The following is a 21,873-nucleotide window of genomic DNA, read 5'->3' on the forward strand; positions in this document are numbered from 1 at the left end:
GTGTTCTCATCTTTTGTTTTTATTAAATGCAAAAGTTATGACAGATATTTGTGTGTATAAAACAAAAGTGAAGTTAACAGATATCAGTCAGACATTTAAGCGCTATTATTGGGTTTAATCACTTCATGAAAATTAGTTACATTTCCTAACTAGTTCAATCAATCATATCAGTATGAAGTTATTCTTGAGATAAGTAGCTGGTCGCTACGTCAGGAACAGGTCATCATAGCTGCTGTGATGTAAAGCTGAACGACCCAACAAAGGAGCTGGTACGAGTTATTCGTCTTGGCCACACAGACACTTGAGTGTTTTTCCATAATCACCGGACACTTCAGACTACACAAGGATGGGGAGAGAGAAACGAAAGGAATTGGGTGTTTGTGACACACACCACAATAAACAAAAGTGAACATTTAAACATGTTTATGTGGAGTCTAATGTTATAAATTCATAACATAACTCCTGTTAATACTGACCTCTAGCTGACTGTAGAGGGAACATCCAAACAGCTTCTTGTACTCTACTTTGATGTCTATCAAATCGATCTCTGAGCGACTGACGAATATCCTGGTCAGAGTGCACTCGGTGGTCCCTGCACCCTGGACCAAGTATAATTTGGAAAACAAAGACATTCATCCTTTAAGCCAGGGGCTTCAAACTCTGGCTAGACATGGTATGGCATGCGTTAATTTCGTATTGTTCCACATAGAAAAATGGTCTCAACAAGATACAATGCAGGCTACCTTACAGGTAAGAACCTGTTTTACAACTTCTGACAGAATGGCATATTTAATTAAAAGAAATTCTAATCAAAATGAAAGTTAAAATTTGTTCATATTTCTGTCTGACATGGGCATGAACTCAATGATGTAGCTTGTTACTATGCAGACTTTGGTTTTACGTTGCAGTGATGCTGCACTAGTGCGTTTGGTTTGCCGTGTGCACAGACAGACATGCTATGCAGATATGACCAGATTTCCCATAATTTATAGACATTTATATGCAGGACCGATTGAAATCTGCAAAGGGCCACATTTGGCTCGCAGGCCTTTTACACATGTGAAGACGCATGGGTTTTTTTTGTTTGTTATTTTTTTGCAATACTACTGTCAAAAAGTTAGCCTACGCTTTCTTATTCAGACTGTTGACACATTTCAGCCAGTGTTGGCTGTGCTGGTCAAATCACTTAACAGTAAAATGTGGTCAGCATTCCTTTCCACATCACTGGTGACCAATACAGTCTGCTGTGACTGAAAGGGTATGATGCAACCATACAGAATGTGAATTTTGCTGGGCAGACATTTCTGGTGTGCATAGAGGTTTAGAAAGGCCATCATGACACAGATGGACAAACTGACCAGTTGCACAACTCACCTTCATGCTCTTGAAAAGCCTCTCAGCGAGGTATGCTGGGACGTTCTGCACACACTTAACTAAAAGAAATGAGTTAATATATTACTTTTAAATTAACTTAAATGCTCAGACGAGGACGACATCGATAACAACAAGGCAGTGATGTAATATTTTGCTCACCAACAGCCACAAGTAGTTTCTCCAGGTTTCCAGACATCTCGCTCTTAATGCTCTCCTGCAGAGTCTTCTTGCTAATATTCTTGTACTCAATCAGAGCTGCCAAAATACATTGAGCTGAGATTATTTTTCTCACATTGAACTTGTAATTTACTTTTATTTTTGCCAATTTGGTAGCGGTTCTCAGTGGGATGCGTATCTGCTGGTAGGTTCATCACAGCCCATTTTCGTGATTCCGTTTAAAATGAGCTTTTGTGGAGCTCCTCGGTTCATTGCCTGTCTGAAACAAGCAATTTCTTTAAGCCAGCTTTCTTCTGACCAACAGTGCCATGTTAATAGAAAGTTTAAACTGTCTGGATCTGCTGTGGTGACAGCAAGAGGTGTGTACATTAGATGGCCCTGAATGAATAATACAAAGCCAAGAGTTAGAAAAAAGTGTCTGAAACAAACCAATTAGAGCGTCCCAAAGCAGAAAATTTTTAAAAAAGCATTATAAGTTCACTTCAAGAGCCCACAGAAGATGAATGACTTTGCTTATTGCACCATCATGAGATTGCATCTTTGGGTTTTTGTGTCTTGAACTCTATCACATAGATACTGCCTCAACTAATGGAGTCTATCTATAATGTTTTTGATCAGGTGTCAGTGAGAATAAATCCTGATTAAATGCCTTTTAGTGTCACCATGACATTTGACTAAAAATCTGCTAATCAAATACGCTTCCATCAGCCTTAGCTTTCTTAGTTATAAATGGCATACTTGCACTGTCAAGGTGAGCATGTTAGCATGTTGCTCTTGATAAACAGCCTCAGAGAGTTGCAGGCATGGCTGTAAACTCTTAGTACTATTTCTAAGATGCTATTTATCCACAGGATGAATGATAGGTCAGGGATCAACCCACTTTGCCTGAGCTGGGGAACACTTCTGTGGCACAGGATGTCAATAAACTTCCCCTCGTCGGTTCCCCACTTCTTCTCTCCTGCTTCATACAAGGCCTGCATGGATTCAGAAAAGGTATGAGTATAATATTGTTGGTCTACACTAAAAAAAGTAAAAAAGAAAGACACAAACACACAGAGTCAAAGTTCAACACAAGCACACTAGATTAACTGAATCCAACATGAGAAAATTTCAACATGCTTTCAACATAGGTGCAGGTTGAAACTTGCATCACCCAGCAAGGTGCATTAGCTGAGATGAGCGATGCCACCAAACTCTGAATGAATTAACCTAAAAACATGAAAGAGAAAGCTGCTATTTAAAATGTTTGTACTGCAGTAACACAAAAGTTATCTCAGTTTGAAAAGCAAGTGTTTATACACAAATGAACCAAACGTAAAAAAGTGTACCTTAGCATCAGCTTTTGCTTTGGCAGCATCCACGCTGGTGGTCTCATCTCTCTTCCCCTGTGAGGGAGGACGGGTTTGTGAGTCGAAGAGAAAGAAAAGAAACTTTGAAATAGGCTATAATGATATCCTCACAATTCAATATTCTAAATAAACAATGTAACTTAAAAATGGTGCAACTCATTTAGCTCACACAGGACATTATTTGTATTTCCTGCCTTTTTTCCTACAATCAGTATTTGGATATGAAGAAATCAAGGTGCTTTAAGAGTATATTTCTAAAACATAAACACTCACTACACACCTGCTGACTGCAGTAAATTTCAATGTGGGTGTGGTTCTTATTTGTTGGGAATGTTATGTCATCTGCTGTAATTTCATGTGCTATACCTCGGCCAAGATCAGCAGTGCTTTTCCATAATCTCCAGATACCTCCGACTGCAGGTCGTGAATCATCGCTCTTCCCGTTTCTCCAGTGAGACAGCGGAATACATGAAAATTTCACAATACCGTAGTACATCACAAACAGCTGCCAACTCATTTATGATTTCAGTTTCATCAGATATATTTGAAACACTGTGTGTTAAAATGTCCTACTTGCTAGGTATGCTTCAGACAGTTCTCGGATCTGCTTGTTGGATCTCGAAGCAAATATTTCTGTCAGAGTGCTTTCTCTGGTCCCTGCGCCCTGTATGCACAAGGATATACAAATGAATAAATAAATGATAATGTCAAAACAATACAGTTTAATACATCTGAAGATCAGGCTCTTATCAACCCGATGTTGACATGCGCTGTATAAATAAAAAAATATCATAGTGAACTGTTGTTTAAAGTCCAAACCATAAGTATAGCAAAATTAGATTAGATTAGCATTTATTGTCTACTTAGAAGAAATTTCCTTGGACAAGCGAGTGGAACATATCATGTAAGATAACACACACCCACACAAATAAACACCAAACACTCACTTACAATTTCACCTACTACCAAACAATAATTTGACTGATAATGGCACTAGAGAAAACTTAAACCTTTTAAACTCACGGATTGGTACCCTGAACCTTTTTCCTGAGGGCATCTAGTCATCCTCATTATAAAGGATGTAATTTTTTTCCTTAATTTTCAGACCCTGTTTTACACTGACTCTTCAAATATCTTCAGGAGGGTAGATGAAGAGAGCATCCCAGTTATCAGCCCTTTAAATCAAATGTTGAATTTGGGATCTGAGCTTGACTGAAAGATTGCCAAACCAGTAATACCATAACGGATATTAGAGTCAATAGTTGCCCTATGGAAGAGCAACACAATATTTATCCACTCCATGGACACTAAGCCTTCTTAAAGCACTGACTAATTTGTGCACACACATGCTCCACATGATGAAGCCGCTGTAACTGGCAATCAAAGTGAACCTCTTAAAAGTTGTCACTTGTTCAGCCTTTTCTCCACTAATTAAAACCGGGCTGTAATCTCCAATAGATCTTCTTTCTTTAATATTCTTTACATTTAACATTAAGTTTAACATTATACTCAATCCAAACAAATCTTTAGTGAACAAATTATAGTGCACATCAAATTTAGAAATTATTTTTGTAACTTTTATTTCTTCAATCACTGAGTAAGTCACCTTTTAGAAAATTGTTTTAAAAACATGATTCAAATTATCTTAGTTTAACAAAGTCTTACCTTTATAGCTTTGATGACTTCCTGGCAGTCATAGAGAGCAGGAGGCGTTACCAAGGCTACTAACACGTCTTCAAAGTCTCCACGAGTGTCACCCTTCAGGTCATCTATTAATGTCTAATTGAGAGGAAAAAAATCAAGTCCTGCACCAATAATCAGAAACTCACTTTGGCCTTTGTCTGTGTCAACATCAAAGAAAGAAAAAGCTTCAAAATTAAACAGGCAAGTGTATTTATATACCCTTCCTGTGGCTTTCTCATAAGCCTTGGCGATGAGCTGACGCTGAGCACTGCTTCTTTGGGTCAACACATCAATCAGAGTCTTTTCTGTTGTACCTTTGAAGAAAACAACACCAAGCAAACTTTTAATTCTTTCAATTTTTTTAAAAAAAGTGTAGAACTTTCATCAAAGTTGTCATTTTACTTCATGTCTATTATCAACCTCCTATTGTATGGTGAGAGTGAACTGAACTGAACTGCATCTCCTTCTTTCAGCTGCTCAAAGCAGATCATCTGCTTCCATCTCACCATGTCGCTAGCATCCTCCTCTCTCACACCAACTCTCTGTATGTCCTCCTTCAATTCATCTATGAACCTTCCTCTTTGCCTCCTTGCTGGGAGCTCCATCTTCAGCATCCTCTGCACATGTCCAAACCATCTCAGCCTTGCCTCTCTAACTTTGTCTCCAAACATCTCAAACTGAGCTGTCCGTCTGTTGTAATCATTTCTATTTTCTTAAGAGAGTCCATCCTGGTCACTCCCAAGAAAATCTGAGCATTTTCAGCTCTGACACTTCCAGCTCAGCCTCCTGTCTTTTGGACAGTGCCTCTGTCTCCAAACCATACAACATAGCAGGTCTCACTACCATCCTGTAAACCTCCCTTAGCACTCTTGCTGCTATTTGAACTGGATAACAGATAAAGATTTCCCTAATGGTTCATCCACTCCATTTTGAACTTGAATGTATGGCAACTTTTCTTTTAGATTAATAAAGTACCTGAGTGTATATGTGAATGAGTTCACCTTGCTTTATACCTTTATACTGCAATAAAAAGGCACATGAGCACATTTGCCGAAGTGCTTTACATATCAGTCAGATATATATCTATAAAAATATATCAATGATGGTAAACCATTAGCTTACCAAGGCCCTCTATGGCCTTCCTGAGAGCAGACACATCTTCATCCACTTTGAAATTTGCCTTGTCCTTCACAGTTCCTCTTGCACTGGACTGATAGACACAGATGCATGCCAGTGAAAACTAATCCACAGGTAATAACTGTACCATGTATCATGCTATAAAAGAAGAGCAGGTTGTACTTACTGTCACGGTCAGTGAAGAGGGGTTGTCTAAGAGCAGGTCCAAGTCATCCTGAAACACAGAGAGGGTGACCACCTTCATTTTCTCATATTTTGAGCCTACACGGATACAAACAGACATCTATGTAGAAGTACTTACCCAAACAGACATTCTGGTGGTTTAAGGGAGGCGTTTTACACTACAGAGAAGAAAGAAAATACACTATTAGCACCTTAATTGCGTTGTAATGTAGCATCTTAAGAGCTGACTCATGCTTTAATGGATTTTTTTCTAGCTGCAGATCGCCATTCCATCTAATCAGGGCAGCGCTTTTATGGGCATTGATGTGGCATCACAAACAAATCTGTAGGGTACAATAATACAAAACTAACTAAAGTCGACAGAACGTGCGCAAAAGGAACTACAGAAAAGCAAAGAAGTAAGATCCGAATGTAGACGAGGCATATCTAAAGAGCAAATTTCCTTCAAAAAAAACAACAACAAGCACATACAGGAAGCTGATAAAAGTTTTAAAAATGTGTTCTTTTTCGACTTACCAAGAAACAAGAAGAAGATTGAAGTCTGAGAACGAATTTCACAAACGCGTAAAAAGTCGCCACACCTTTCAAAGGGGTTGATAAGCAACGCCCACTGTGGGCTGGAGTACAGTGAATCACAGAGTACGTCTCTCATGAACTCCTCACTCCTGCAGAGTAAGAGTACAGCAGGTTACCATAGAAATAAAGCAAGAGAGATTACGACAGGCTGACGACTTTGCGCAACAGCCGAACTAACTGCATTTCTGAAATATTTTGGATTCCATTTAGTACCCACATAGAGCTTTTACTTCGATGGTAGTAGTAACAGGTGTATTTAAACACCTATTATCTATAGGCAGTAATTTGCAAATCCTCTCTTTGATTTTATATCTATGTAAATTTCCCATAAGTATGATTAAAATATATGTCATTAATGTTTTCTAACAAGTATGTGTTGATTAGTTCTGTGTACTCGTTAAGCCCAAAGCAAATAAACTGATCAAATAGGGGGGATAGTAGAGTTAAAACAGTGAGAAAATATGAAGTACGACTTCTAAAGTAATGTCCATTTGAGTAAATATATTTAGTTACATTTTTGAATCCAATCTAACAAACTTTTTAGTAGGTCTAAAGTCCATGGCAGGGTAAAAACATGAGTCAGAGAGAAAGAGGAAGGAAATGTGACAGGATGAATATTTGCTTTGGCCTTATCGCATAATTTCCTAAGCAGCCTAATGAGATTACAGATGTTTATCTAGCCTACATCCTTCCTCGCAATATTCTTTCAGCACAGCTAAGATTAAATTATGCACGCAAATGTATTTACCTAGTAAATATGAGGCACGCGAAACCATATGTTTTATTATTAAGCAAAACAGAGAGGAGCACGTGGGCTTAGTTCAGCCTAGCCCAAATTCAAAGATGCCCTGCCTCCTGAGGCGCACCAGGCGGGCTTATGCATCCATAATTGCCAGGAGAGTGTGCCACTATGAAAACGGGGCTGCTGATTTAAGTGAGATTATATAGCAGCAACAGCTAATGCATGGAAACATCCTGTGGTCAGATGTCTATATGAATAAAAAATGCGTAAATTCCAGGTGATGTGTGGAAGTAGGCTGATAAGAAAAGGAAAGGAGACAGCTGCGACATCTTTCGGTAAACTGGAGACACTACAGACCTTATTAGGAAAGGAACCATGAAAAAAGCAGGCATTAGGCTGCATTTCCTGGATGGATCTTGGGTGCTTTGTTTTTTAAAAATATAATCTAGATTATATTTTCCACCATGAGCTCTAAGTAATTCCCGTGGAAATGTAAAATCTCATGATTTTTACTTCCTTCCTTTTGCATGGCGCATCGATCTATTTTTCTGATAAGTGTGAATTTATATAAACGTAAATACATCAAAGTCTTTGGGACGTTACAAAAGGCCTCCTCGCTGACACCGCCTACCTTGTGATATAGATCATGTTGCTGTTTCGCCCAAATTAAAGCCTTTAAGGAAGATTGCTGTTATAGCAATCTGACCTCTGTTACATGGTGAGTGAAACATAATCTTATTTTTATCCTTCTGAAATCTTAATTATAACCCGATGAACTAGAGGAAATAGAGGTGGGCGAAAGGAAAACAGATGCTCTACGTGGCACCAACTTATCCTGAGAGCTAAACTCGGGGAGAAATTTACCCACTTTAGCCGGGTAGCGACAAAGCCTGTCAGCTCTCTGACAGCTCAGTACTATAGTGACACTTGGAGACGTGTCATCGACCCTTAAAAAAAGCTGTTTAGCACTCGTTTTCATTTAATACGGCGACTGGAGCATTCGTTCTTAATCCCAGAGTATGTTTTGGCCTGTTTCACTTTTATTTTTTAACGAGCGACCTCATTAGCTCACTAAATAGCTTTGCCGAACTAGCGGCTGGATAGCCGACTAGCAGCAGGGAACCTCCCAGTAGTATCATGGCTAGCGAGAATTAGCCACTCCATTTCACTGTGACATCACTTTGGTAACGTCTTAATATTTATTTTATTTTTTTCCAGACTACCGCCTTTAAAAAAGAAGTGCACTACTAAACCTGTTCGGTCTTTCTGCGCTTAACCAGGGCTTCGTGCTTAGTCTCGTTTTTCCTTTACAGGGAAGCTAACGTCACTTGCTGTCCCTTGTTTACATGTACACCGGTCATCTGGGGTGCTCTGAGGGCATGTGATGGTTGTAACAACACAGGATGAACTACAGAGAAACCGGGTTGTAAATACGGACATGGAACTTGGAGGTAGCTAACGTCGGCATCTCAGAGCCATTTCTCTGAGAAGATGACCTGGACTCTAAAGGAGGACAGCTGTGCCAGCTCCACTGTTTGACTTTGTGTGGGCGCTGGACGGAGAGCAGGAGCTTTGTTTGTCCCTGTTAAAAGTTTATCATGATGCAAAGCTACATGAGGACAACTGGAAACAAACAGTGCTGGGAATCGGGCTCTGCTTCTACCACAGGGATGATGTGGAAAACTCTCCTGGTCGTTAGTCTTTTCTGCTGGGGAAAATGTCAAGAGAGCCAGAATATGACACCCGAGGAAAAGGGCGCAATCAGGTGATGAATGTTCACATAGACATATAAACAGTGAGTGCGCTTTTGTAAAATTATTAAAAGCATTTAACTTTTGCGTCTTTACCCGTTTTGTTTTTCTTCTGTGCAGGGACCAGATTGTTGAAATGTTTGATCACGCTTATGGCAGTTACATGGTAAGGTGTTCGTTACAGCATAATAATTGTAATTACCAGTAAGTTTATGTTTGCTTTTTGCAACAGTCCAGAGAAAAGATGAGTCAGTTGCTTCCAATTGGAAACGTGCATGCAAGCAAGCATGTTGGATTTGGTTGAGGTTGCTGTTAGTAATGCTGGAGAGGGTCAGACTCACCTGTGCCTTTATAGGATGACCAGAGTTGGACAAAGAGGCACGCACGACCTAAAGTGTGTGTGGTAGAAGTAAAAAAGGAGATGTCCTTGTGACCTAACATAAATTAATCTAAGTGTATATTTAATATAGGTAGAGCAGCTAATGTTTAACTGATTATTGCATGTAAAAGGGCGATAAAGAGGCAAAATTATCACTAGAAGGAGTTTAAACAAGTACATTCCTTAGTTAAACTGTCAAAGATTTCTTCAACTGAGTCCACTAATAGTTTGAATATTTAGATGGAAAACTTAAGGGACATTGTTGAGTGAGAACTAACACTGTATGTGCCAGGTGAAGTGGGAGGTGTATAAGCTATTGATCTCCACCCATCCTTCCTCAATGAAACATTTTATGTGAAATGGTAATGAAAGCATGGAGGCAAATGTTTGTTTCTGTTGTAGAAATATGCCTATCCAGCCGATGAGCTGATGCCTCTAAGCTGCAGAGGGAGAGTGCGTGGCCAGGAGCCCAACAGAGGGGACATAGATGACTCCTTGGGGAAGTAAGTAAATCGTTAATTGACATTTGGAGCATGAAAAGCATATACATTTAAATTCCTTCAAGCAGCAGCCAGACCAAAGTATCGCAGCAAAGGTTTGAGTGTGAGCAGTTTAAGATTAGCAGATAAAAGATGACCTGATTTCCAAATGGCATAAAGTAAGAGATGAGATATTTTTGATATTTTGAGCAAGATTACTTCATCATCTCTTATCTGCTGAGGTTTTGAAAAGACAACAAGATAACAGAGAGGGGAAGGGGGGGGGGGGTTTGTCTACCCTGCATGATAAGAACCCTGATAAATCTTCCTGAAGGTCTTTTGCAGTCATAGAACAATTTTGATTCGGCTTTCTAGGAATCCTGTGAGTATTTTTTGCAGTAATTCTTTTGTTTTTCCAGACCACAACTTGACCGTCACCATTCCTGTTGTTTGAGAAAAGAGCTTCGTGGAAACACTTTTACCCCCACTTTACAAATAAAATGAAAGTATTTATAAAATGTGTATCACCAATACTTTTCTAAAAATGACTCTGAACAGGATGTAGCTGTACCAAGCTACATGATATCTAGAAGTTATCTAAGATCTCTTTTGTAAACTTTCTTTCACTCCTAAAATCGACAGGGCAAAAGTGACACACTCACCGTGCTTAAAATTCTATGAAAAGTATGTTTAATTTTCAATTTGAAGCCATTTAGAGATCATTTCATCTCCTGCTTGCTGAAGTATTCGCAGTAACAGAATTTTTGACAAGGGTGCAAAATGTTTTGCATGCCAAGTCCAATTTGTCTAATGCAGGGGTGTCCAACTCCAGGCCTCAAGGGCCGGTTTCCTGCAGGTTTTACATATCACCCTGGGTCAACACACCTGGTCTAATGCTTTTGAGAATGATTTTGCATCCTTAAAGAAGACAGGAACTATAGTCTTGCCCTGCTATTCTCTTCAGAGATACCCTAGTATTCAGAGATGCTGAATGTGCCGCCAGTTTAAGCAATAAAACCAACAGGAAGACATTAAATCGGCATCTTGGAGTGCCATACACAGATCTATGTACAACACGTGTTTTATGATGTAACATTTAGCTTCAGACTCAGCATGAGTCATTACAAATTTAACTGAATCAGTGGAAAGTAGGACACCAGCTATGCTGCGCTGTGCTAGCTATCAACATGTCATAATATTCGTTTCCACCATCTTTTTAGGTTTTCTCTCACTCTGATTGACACCCTTGACACCCTGGTGGTGAGTATTTGATTTTCCTCTCATAAAAAAATCATAATATTGCTTTGCTTGTGTTTTTGAACAATTTTTTCTTTCGCTCGCATGAATTTTAAACAGGTTTTAAACAAGCTTGATGAGTTTGAGGAGGCAGTGAAGAAGGCTGTGAGTGATGTACGCCTCGACAACGATGTGGTGGTGTCAGTGTTTGAGACCAATATCAGAGTTTTAGGGTATGAATCTTATGTATATATAGTATATTATACAGCCTTTGTTATTTTCCTCAGATTTGTATTAACGGCTTTATTTGAAGTGCTTTTCTTCTTGGCTCATTATTCCAAATGTAGTATTTTTTGACATCAGTACATCCTTTTATTGTCACTGGAAAGAAATATCCTGAGTATTTCTTCTTCCCAGTGGGCTTTTAGGGGGCCATGTGATGGCTGACCTCCTACAGCAACGTGGGGAGAGGATGCAATGGTATCGTGACGAGCTCCTACATATGGCCAAAGAGCTGGGCCATCGATTACTGCCTGCCTTTAACACCACAAGTGGCCTTCCCTATCCTAAGGTAGTGCTTATTTTATTGTTAAATATCACAAACCTTATTGCAGATTCATTATATGCTATCTAGTTCTTCAAAATTAGGCACTAATAAACGACAAACGTGTTCCTCATTTTGCATAGTAACTGATATAATTTTCGCTGTATTTGGCTCACCAGGTAAATCTGCGCTACGGTGTCCTAAACCCACTTTCCCGGACAGGCACCGAGTCCGACACCTGCACAGCATGTGCAGGAACAATGATCCTGGAATTCGCTGCCCTCAGCAGGCTGTCAGGAAACTCTGTGTTTGAGGTATTACCTTATTCTTCCTTCTTTTTTTTTACTTTTTCATGTTAGAAATTATAGCTGAAAGTAGTTTTCACCTCAAAGAGTTTAAGCATGTAATACTTTTACAGGAACATGCAAGGAAAGCTCTGGATGTCCTCTGGGAGAGGCGACAGAGGGGAAGTGACTTGGTGGGGACTGTCATCAATATCCACAATGGAGAATGGGTCCGGAGGGGTGAGGCAGTTTAAACACAAAGATACACAAACATCGACTGCACTGGAATCATGCAGGTTCTCACACAAGCGGCGGAAATCGAGCCTTACTGAGTCTTGTCGCTTCTGTGTTTGCAGACAGTGGAGTTGGCGCTGGCATCGATTCATACTACGAATACCTGATGAAGGCGTACATTCTTCTGGGAGACAATATCTTTCTGGACAGGTTCAACGTTGTAAGCATTCCTTGCTGTAACATTATTGTCTCACACAGTCTGTCATATTATAGTGTTTGAGCTGAAAACACTACAGTAATTATTTGTGTTTCTTGGTTTTTCCTCTACAGCACTACAGTGCCATTATGAAGTACATCAGCCAGCCTCCCCTGCTGCTCAATGTACACATGCACAACCCCACAGTGAGTGTGCGAAGCTGGATGGACTCTCTCCTGGCATTCTTCCCTGGCCTGCAGGTCTTAAGATGTGCTCAGTTAATCATATTGACTCTTTTAATAGTGAAAGAGTTTGTTGTTTAAAGTTTCTAAAGTCCTGCTTTTGCTTATATAGGTTTTGCGAGGGGATCTGAAACCAGCCATTGAAACTCATGAAATGCTTTACCAAGTAACCAAACAGCACAAGTTTCTTCCAGAGGTAATGACTCAGTATTTATATTCCTCTATACCAGAACATTTCAGCAGTCAAGAAAAGTGGTACTAACCTCTTTTGTTTTTTGTTCATCTCACTGAAGGCTTTCACTACAGAGTTCAGAGTTCATTGGGGTCAACACCTACTGAGACCAGAGTTTGCAGAAAGCACCTACTACCTCTATAAGGTAACCCTGTATATTTAATCTCTGTCACTACCAGTGTCGCTGATTAAATATATTGCATTTCCTTTGGTTGTAAAGGTTCAACTTTGTTAAAAGTTGGCTAATTTATACAAGTATTTTATTCCTTTTAAGGATATGAAGAGCTTATCCTGTAGGACATGTAGGTAAGATTATATTTTGATGTCTGCAGGCCACTGGCGACCCCTACTACCTCAGAGTGGGACAATCCATAGTGGAAAAGCTCAATGCCTATGCCAGAGTGCCTTGCGGGTTTGCTGCTGTGCAAGATGTCCGCACAGGGACACATGAAGACAGGTACTGTGTGAGGCGAACTCTGTTCCGAACATTTAAAAACTGAAAAGTGTAACCTAAGTGTAACCTTAAGCATCAGAAACAGATGTGACCATTTTTTTTTCTTCTTCTGATTTTTTTGTTTTTCTTTCTTCTATATATGTGGGCTTTTCTGTGTTTAGGATGGACTCGTTCTTTCTGGCTGAGATGTTTAAATACCTGTACCTGATGTTTTCTGAGAAGAGTCACCTGCCAATTGATATGGACGGCTACATTTTCACTACAGAGGCTCACCTCCTGCCTATATCTCTCTCCACCACTCAGCCACCTTGTCCAGGAAACGATACGGTGAGAGCGCTCACTTTGTCACAAACACCAGTGCAAATGTTATCTTCCTCTATTTTCTATACAAGCTTGTGTATACCAACCACTCTGTTAGGTCCACCTGTCAAATTGCTTTTTAACATGGATATCTAATCAGGCAATCACATGTCAACAACTCAATTCATTAAAGCTGCGTCCACAAAGGGAAGTGCCCATTGGAAATGCTTTTGAAGCTGACAGCTGGTTGCTTGTGGATATTCCAGGCTCCAGTTGCCTACGTGACCCTCTTAATATCTTCACCACCGGGTACTCGTACTCTTGTCTATAGTCAACACGTTGCTGAGAATCACTTCCAGGGTTGTATGCAGATTTAGTCACGTAGACCTGTTCTCGACTGTCTTCTTGAACTCAAATGGAGCAAGGTTGTACCCACCTTCTGATGGCTGCTTCCAGCAGGATTACACCATGTCACAAAGCTCAGATCACCTGAAACTGGAATGAGTTCACGGTTTTCAAAACTCCTCCGAAGTCACCAGATCTCAATCAAAAGCACCTCTGGGATGTGGTGGAACCAGAGATTTGCATCATCGATGTTGTTAAATCCTCCCAATTCTTTTGATCTTTGGGCTGAAGGAAGGACAATACTCGGTGTATAAATGCTCAATCAACAATCTTTTATTCCATACAATTCAACACTTTATGAGCATAAACCATCCGGAGGGGAGATGAGCGCGGGAGGGTGTCCGCCTGATCTCGAAGTGTCTGAGCGTTCCTCAGATTCTTATAGCTTCCGCCCCCCCTCCACCTAGTCATAAAACCTAAACATTCACATTCTTTCTCTCTCTCAGTGAGCCTAAGTTATGACTTTGGCTTCCTGTGCAGTATGTTCTGTTCTTTTCTAATCAGACGAATAAGGTGATGACTCTCTGAAAACAGTATTTCTTATACCTCAGCAGTATAATGCATCATAAAACAATATCATTCATTCACAATAGATCAGCAGTCTAATGTAATACAAATTACTTTAATAAATGTAATAGTTATCACCTTCTTCTAGGTCAGGAGAGTAATGCAAACTAAAACTACATAATAGTTTCACAATCTTTAATTAGGGGTCTAACGTGGCATAAGATAATATAATAATCTCACAATGTGCAGACAACGGATCTGTTGTAATTGTGTGATACTATCATGTCAATTTGGCCCCAGATCTCTGAGAAAAGTTTCCAGCACCTAATTGAATGAGTGCCATGAAGAATTGAGGCAAAAAGGAGGTCAAAAACAGTGCTACCTGGTTTGTTTGTATGTCTCACATTAGCACTGTCAAATTTTTACTAAATCTGACAGTGCTAATACTGATATTGTGATAACAGAAATTTGAAGAAAATGAGGATGGCAGCATGCCACCAGTCTAATTTATCTCAAACTTTGTTTTGTTTTTTAGTACAAAGGTTTGGGTTTGTAATAGAGAAGGAAGGTGATCTTAATTTAGTGAATATTGTAATTATTGTAAGTCTCACTTATATGACAGTGCTGTATATTTAGAAGTTAACAGCAAAACTCACTGGCATAGTTGTATAGTAGGTACATACTTATTTAAAGGTGTGTCTTGTTCTCCAGGAGACTGTTCGTATTTCTCAAGAAGAAGATCTGTTTACACACTCCTGTCCCAGCACTGAGACGTTATTCCCAAACAACCCGTCATTTGCCAAAACCATCAGGGACGGCTACAAGTACCTCACTGGGGTGGGACGAGCCTTCCACCCTTTACCCATCAGGTGTGTCCAGCTGCAAGAGACTTTTGATTCCAGAGTAAATTCTCTGGTGGATTTGTGAAGTTGTTTACCTGACTGCCTTCATACTTTGCAGGGAAATTGAACTTCCACTCCATGATAATGGCATGGAGCCAGTGGAGTTCTTTAAAAGCATGGGCATTTCTCTCACTCCACTGAACGAAGCCAATATGGGAGACACTGGAAGGCTTAAGGTATGCACTGATTACTTTGCACTCCAAATATGAACTGAAATGATGAGTTCAGGGTCAAAAATACGTCCGAAAATATACAATTACATGTAATATTTTTTAATTCCACAGCCATTTTTTATACAATACTTCTTTTCAATATTTAATGCCATTGGTAAAACAAATTAAATTCAAATTGATTTAGTTTATTATTGTAAATGAATTAGTGCTCCAGCTGCAGTATTTTCATACTCCACCAGGAGGCACTGTCCAAACTCTGCGGATCAACGAGTATATTTTCTTCCATTATAGTTATCTAGTTTGTTATACTTGTCTTATAACGGTCCACTCTTTTAAAGCAAAATCTGCCTGAGATTTAGTTTAAATGTGAAGTTATGTATTTTAATGGTCCAACCCACTGATTCCCAAAGTATGTGCCAGTTGTATAGGTACTGCAACCTAATTAAAAATGGTAATAGGAGGTGGTTAGGTTGCATTATTACTCATTACACTGACCTAAATTTACTGCTCTTGTGTTGATGTTTGTGTACCAGTGGTAGTGGAGTCACACTCCTTAACACTTTGCATATGACTGGGTAGCATTAGCAATTTATAGCCAACAGTCTGTGTTGTGTGTGTGTGTGTGTGTGTTTTTCTTAATTAAATGTTCAGGGAAATCCATCAGTTTGTCTTGTATTTTGATTAGAGTGAAGATTGGCTGGTGCCACATGGGTATTTCTGGTTTTTAAGTGTGCTGCAGCACTCTTGACTTTGGGAATGGCTGACCTGACCAGCTCTTGTTTTCAATTGGGTCTCTAAATATTGATGTCTGCAGGAGCATAAAGGAGTTTACCGGGTAAAACTTGTAGCAGAATTGAGCCAGGCACCAGAGGAGGAGGTTGTGGTGCCTCATGTCGTTCAGCTCATATCCCCCCCATTTCTGGGAAGGACGGTCCTCACTGCAGGACCTGCCAAATTTGGGATGGACCTCACCAAGCAGGAGCATGGGGTGAGATAACACACCACATGGTATCTGTGTCAAAGCTAGTGTAACTTTCAGGAACAAAAACAGAAACGTGTGTTTCATTACAACAATGTGTTTGAATAGATTACAATCTGACATAATTGATATAATATGAACTACTAATTAAAATGAATCATTTATGTATGCATTTTTGTTCTCTTGGTCTTGTTTAGTTCTTTTCTCTAACGTGCAAAGACAAAATCACATTAAAACAAACTCTTGTGCTGCAGGTGAAGGGAAGCATAGTGAAAGCTTCCCCCTACACTGCGTGTGGACCCATAGACAATGCAGCGGGCCTAAAAGGCCACATCGCTCTGGCACTAAGAGGTGACTGCATGTTTGCTGCAAAGGCTCGTTGGCTACAGAAGGCAGGAGCCATAGGAGCTATTTTCATAGGTGAGAGTCATTACCAGTTGAGCTGAAATCATTTGCTCTTATAGTATTTCTCAAACTTTAGAATGAGTGGACTTCAAAGATGTTCATGAGCTCAGCATACGCCTTTGTTCCTCAGACCACCGTGAAGGAAGCAACAGCGAGGAAACCCCTCTCTTCCAGATGGTTGGAGATGGCGACTCCACTGAAGACATCACCCTGCCTTTAGTCTTCCTGTTCAGCCGTGAGGGTGCCGTGCTCACAGCTGCCCTGGAGAAACATCACAATGTGGATGTGCTGCTGCTGCCCAAAGAGAGGCAGCTCGGACGTGGTGAGCATCAGGAGGAAGATTAGATTAGATATAATATGTTTATGGTATTGTCAGAAAATCCCATGAACAGTTAAAAAATGACATTATAGTTTGGTTGGTCTTTTTTTTTAATGCTGTCCAACTTTTTGAGTCTCTTGGATAATTTGGCACGAACCCTGTTCAAAGCTGGCTGGGAGTCGGTGACTATTTTCACAATTCATGTTGTACTGGTGATTGGTCTCTAATATCCTGTGGGGGAGCCACAGTGGATAGATTTTGGCACAGATTTTACACCCGCTGCCCTCCCGTTTATCTAACACCAGGTATACACTAGCTTGTGACCCCCTAATAGGGTCTACAGAATCAAAGGAAAATATTATTCAGATTTTTAATGTTTGTTGGAAACAAAAAGGATGTAGACTCATCAGATTTATACTTAATCATGTGTTTTATAAAAGTCACTGTAAAGGTTAGGAAGAAAATTAGATAGCGTTGTTTTCAGAATTCATGCAGTGAAGAGTAGTAAAGATAATGCTGGGTGTATGAACTCTGTGATGTGACTCACCAGTGTGTTAACAATAGACGTGAAAAAGTGTCTGCCTCACAGAAAATACTTACTATCATCTGTCACTTACCATTTTTATTGATTTTATATATTTAATGTTTGTTGAAAGGTGAAAAATATAGAATATCACCAGATATATACTTGATCAAATAGTGTCTAAAAGACACTGTGAAGGTTAGGAAGGCCTTTGTGCTTCTGTCCTTTAATAGATGTTTTAACTACACAGGATATGTTGTGCGTCATGGTTCCTCTGACATAATACAGAAATCAAACTGTATGTAGCATACAACAATGTATTTTCTTGTGGATTTGACATAGCTGTTGGTCCCAAATTGACCCAGAACATATAGCTATCATCATTTTATTATTGTTTTACTTGGTAGCAAAGTGCAGATTCACTATTCCAGTTGTTTTTAATTCAGGGTAATATAAAAATGGAATTGAAGTTGAGGACAAAATGAAATGATATGGAAAAACGTAGTTTGTGCTGCAGATGTGAGCTCTTCTCCTGTTTACGTGTGTCGTTGTCTGTCCTCGTACTACAGATAAAATGGAGAAACACGTCAGCATGAACCTAAAACTCCGCCTGGCAGAGGAGGGGGAGATGGAGGGGGGAGCAGCTAGCGGGCGCACCCTGGAGTTTGTCTTGGAGAATGACGAGGTGCTTCTTAAGGACGAGGGAGTAGAAGAACTGAGAGAAAAACCGCAGTCAGAACAGCAGCAGTCATGCACAGAGGACAGTGACAGGGCTCAACCCTCTCAAATCCCAGACTCTTAATGTCAGACCAAACACAAATCCATGAGCTGTGCTGATCCCGAACTTTGCTGCCACTGGTATCTTGTCAGGTTCTGGATGGAGTGTGCCTCAGAGCCCCTCACTGCCCTACAGCACAGGGAGCCCTCACTGACACAACTGGCATGTTTACGCCTGTCTTGAAGGGTCTATATTTACCTTTCAGTCAAAGATTTGTAGATTCTGTTCCATGTGGTACAGGAAATGGTGGTTGAGGTGTGGCTTCTGATCTCATGAGACTAAACTTAGTAATATAAATCTAAAAGGATAGGCTGTTAATGTGTAAACCTAAACCTAACCTGTAGTTTTTGCTCCTGTGGGCCCATATGAAGTACATCCAGAGGAAACCGTAGATAAGGGTCCAAAAATGTCCTCAGCTACGGTTGTTATGCAATGCAGTGCATTTTTAGTGTATATTGCACCTTTTCACTTTAACAAGTACCGTTTAGGCATTCATTGATAGAGAGTAGAATATTACATGGCCAGTAGGTGGTGTTAGCTACCAGAGCTTCTCGGTAATGTAATGCTGTCTGTTGAAGAACAGGAAGTTGGGTTAATTTTAAAACTATTTTCTTTCTTACTGGAAATCACTTCAGGGAATTTTAAGAGTGAATACAGTTTGCATTGATGAAGTGTGTGCGTGTGCGTGCGCCTGTGCGTGCTCTGCTTTTTTGCTATTATGTGAGCAGTGTCTGTGACTGTGTGTGTGTATGTGTAATGACTAAAAAAACCCTTGAAGGCATCTCGGTTAAAACATCACAAGACAAAAACGTATCCGTCTTTACAAATTCAGAAAATCTGTACGATTTACCATCATGAATCTTTTAAAGTTCAGCTTTCTAACCCAAAAATAGCCACACGGTTAAATTGTAACTCACGTTTTCTTAGAAACACTGAAACTGTGATCAGAGGCGGTTTTCTTGCAAGCAGACACCCCTGGTTTCAGGTGCAGCGTCAAGGATTGTTCAGGCTGCTTTGCACTTTGAGACTTGTGGAAAATTGGAAAAAAAGAATCATCCTATTATTACGTTTGTTTACGGTCAAATGTAATAACTCATTATGGTTATTTTTCATTGCATTTTCACTGTGTAACAATTGATTGTTTGTATCTTCCTTTAAATGCCAATTTTTTTTTGCAATGCTCCTTTCAAAACACTGCAAATTGTCACGTTTATGAATAAGTAGATTGGGTGAAATTTTGGTGAGGTTTTTGGATCATCTAACATTTACCAGAGCGGAAAAGGCCAACTGAATCCTACACATTTATGCCAGCGTGTGACTGAAATCTATAGTGGATGCATTTTGCATAAATTTACAAGCTGGGGTTCTGACTCTCACACACTCCTTGCATACTCACCTGTTTTACAGCATTAGGTTTACTTGTTATAACTTTGGATTAAAACTCAAAACACTGCATAACTATTTCATCCACACTAATAGTAGTTTGCTTGATTTTTAACTTTTGTGTAACATGGAAATGTGAGCTGTCATTTGTTCCTTACCTAACTGTACAGTGCACCCTTTCCTGATGCTGCTGAGCTAATTTGAAGTCAGATATTTGTTTGGTCTTTTATAAGGCTGTGCCAACCTGTTTACCTCAGGACTGTGTATGTAAATGTTCATGCAGATAAAAGGACCATGCACCAAAAAAATAGATTGTTCTTCTTTTAAATGATTTTCATGCTTCTTCTGCCGCTCTGAGGTTTTTGTTGGATTGTGTCCTGCAGCTCATAAAGTGCCAAAAGAGAGATTATCTGAAATCACTTTCCGGGACATAAACTTAGACACATTTGTCAGTAAATTAAAAATCATAATTCCTAACCCAACCAACCAACCTTTTTTTTTTTTTCCATTACTCTGCATTTTTATCATCAGTGGCAGTTATGGCTTCCTATGAGGTCATAGGTTAAAGGATGTGGTTGCCGTTTGCCTGTAGTAGGCTTTTGTGATTAATCATCCAGCGTAGTCTTTCTGATACTTTATTTCTTACTTCATAATGACGTATTTATCTGGTTAAAGACCTTTTGTGATTAGTTTTCCCTTTAAAAGTAGTTTAAAGTAATGTGTGCAGCTGTGTACACAGGTTGGAAATGCAATTTGATTGTAACACATTTCATATTAAGAACACACATCTTTGTAATTTTATGGATTTTTAAAAAATTTATTAGAAATATTGTGCAAGAGCAAAATAACTTCTTTATGTATATATTTTATGTACAGTTTGAGCTCAACACAAAAGACACGCAACATCAGTTGCCTCCAAAACCCACATGCATCACATCCGTGCCACAGCACTGCAGCGGGTTGTGAGCTTTTCAAAAAAAAGAATGCTGTCTGACTACCTTTGTCTGGGAAAAATGAGACAGACCTTGACACGTTTTTGCTCCAGAGGCCTACGTGGCAAGAACGATGATGCCTGCGATGACATCAATTATAATAGTGCTGCTGATGCTGTTTCACCCACAAAAAGCCCCACCATGTAAGGACTCTGGACAGCTTTTAGAATAAAGAGGTTTTAATTGTTGAGTGGTAGCCCTAGAACAATCTAATTTACTGCAAGACAAATGACATGTTGGGGGGTTTTGTGTGTGTGTGTCACAAAATACAGTATACCACAAATCCATTTGATTACACAGCTTTTTTAAGTGCGTGTATAGTCATAGTAAAAAGAAAGTACAAGGGTTTTACATATCAGGACAGGAATCTGGTCTTTATCAGACCTTACAGTTAGATAAATACAACCTCATATGAAGTGGAAAACATGACATATTATAGCATCCATCCATCTTTCCACTTTGCTTATCCAATTAAGGGTTGTAGGGGGCTGGAGCCTATCTCCTCTGGGGTGAGAGGTGGAGTACATCCTGGACCGGTCACCAGTCTGTCACACAGCTAACGCAGAGATAACCATTCACACTCACATTCACACTTTGGGCAATTTAGCTTCCCCAATTAACCTCACTCCACTAACTGCATGTTCTTGTACTGTGGGAGGAAGCAGAGTACCTGGAGAGAACCCACGCAGACCCAAGGAGAACATGCTGCCCTGATATAAGACACTTTGTCATTATTTATTTTATAACAGTTAAGCCATAATGCAGAAGCAGTGTGAAAAATTAAGTCAACCCAAACTGCTTTTATAGGAATTATGAGGGTGAGGAGAAGCCTGACCATAATGCATATCAGCACAAACAACTCGCACCAGCTGTGAAATACGCTGGCAGAGAGGTAATGATCTGGGCCTGTTTTACAGCCACAGGACCCAGACACCGCGCAGTCACTGCTCTAGAT

General features: G+C 39.8%; 2 protein-coding genes across 5 annotated transcripts; one reads left to right on the top strand and one right to left on the bottom strand.

Annotated features, from left to right (window-relative positions):
• Window position 1: 1 nt before the first annotated feature.
• LOC146383620 (annexin A3-like) lies at window positions 2–8,554 on the bottom strand. Its single transcript, XM_084934975.1, has 15 exons — window positions 8,475–8,554; window positions 6,420–6,568; window positions 6,022–6,061; window positions 5,887–5,934; window positions 5,706–5,793; window positions 4,803–4,897; window positions 4,566–4,679; window positions 3,474–3,564; window positions 3,267–3,346; window positions 2,880–2,936; window positions 2,432–2,525; window positions 1,534–1,629; window positions 1,375–1,433; window positions 477–599; window positions 2–336 (listed from the first exon to the last, which is right to left on the bottom strand). The coding sequence occupies exons 3-15, from the start codon at window positions 6,031–6,033 to the stop codon at window positions 277–279; spliced, it is 1,017 nt and encodes a 338-aa protein (XP_084791101.1). The 5' UTR covers window positions 6,034–6,061; window positions 6,420–6,568; window positions 8,475–8,554; the 3' UTR covers window positions 2–276.
• On the top strand, window positions 7,620–20,544 carry LOC146383621 (ER degradation-enhancing alpha-mannosidase-like protein 3). Of its 4 annotated transcripts, none has more exons than XM_084934971.1 (21): window positions 7,620–7,939; window positions 8,535–8,986; window positions 9,093–9,138; window positions 9,754–9,854; window positions 11,051–11,090; window positions 11,187–11,299; window positions 11,484–11,637; window positions 11,790–11,924; window positions 12,029–12,134; window positions 12,251–12,348; window positions 12,459–12,584; window positions 12,679–12,762; window positions 12,860–12,943; window positions 13,131–13,255; window positions 13,414–13,579; window positions 15,176–15,333; window positions 15,425–15,542; window positions 16,354–16,527; window positions 16,773–16,938; window positions 17,054–17,245; window positions 18,335–20,544. In XM_084934971.1, the coding sequence occupies exons 2-21, from the start codon at window positions 8,820–8,822 to the stop codon at window positions 18,565–18,567; spliced, it is 2,586 nt and encodes an 861-aa protein (XP_084791097.1). In that variant the 5' UTR covers window positions 7,620–7,939; window positions 8,535–8,819; the 3' UTR covers window positions 18,568–20,544. The 4 variants fall into 4 exon arrangements, with proteins under 4 accessions (XP_084791097.1, XP_084791098.1, XP_084791096.1 ...); XM_084934972.1 differs by having other exon boundaries at window positions 8,624–8,986; XM_084934970.1 differs by lacking the exon at window positions 7,620–7,939 and adding an exon at window positions 7,957–8,405.
• The last annotated feature ends 1,329 nt before the right edge of the window (window positions 20,545–21,873 follow it).

This window comes from Perissodus microlepis, chromosome 7, assembly GCF_051167445.1.
Source record: "Perissodus microlepis isolate ML-2025 ecotype Zambia chromosome 7, ASM5116744v1, whole genome shotgun sequence".
NCBI lineage: Eukaryota > Metazoa > Chordata > Actinopteri > Cichliformes > Cichlidae > Perissodus > Perissodus microlepis.

Coding starts and splice junctions, on each gene's coding strand:
- LOC146383620 (XM_084934975.1), bottom strand. Junction 4,898..5,705: donor GAAGGCCATAGAGGGCCTTG/GTAAGCTAATGG, acceptor TTTTCTTCAAAG/GTACAACAGAAAAGACTCTG. Junction 600..1,374: donor GGCTTTTCAAGAGCATGAAG/GTGAGTTGTGCA, acceptor TACTTGGTCCAG/GGTGCAGGGACCACCGAGTG.
- LOC146383621 (XM_084934971.1), top strand. CDS start 8,820: ATGATGCAAAGCTACATGAGGACAACTGGAAACAAACAGTGCTGGGAA. Junction 11,091..11,186: donor ACACCCTTGACACCCTGGTG/GTGAGTATTTGA, acceptor AATTTTAAACAG/GTTTTAAACAAGCTTGATGA. Junction 16,939..17,053: donor CATAGGAGCTATTTTCATAG/GTGAGAGTCATT, acceptor TTTGTTCCTCAG/ACCACCGTGAAGGAAGCAAC.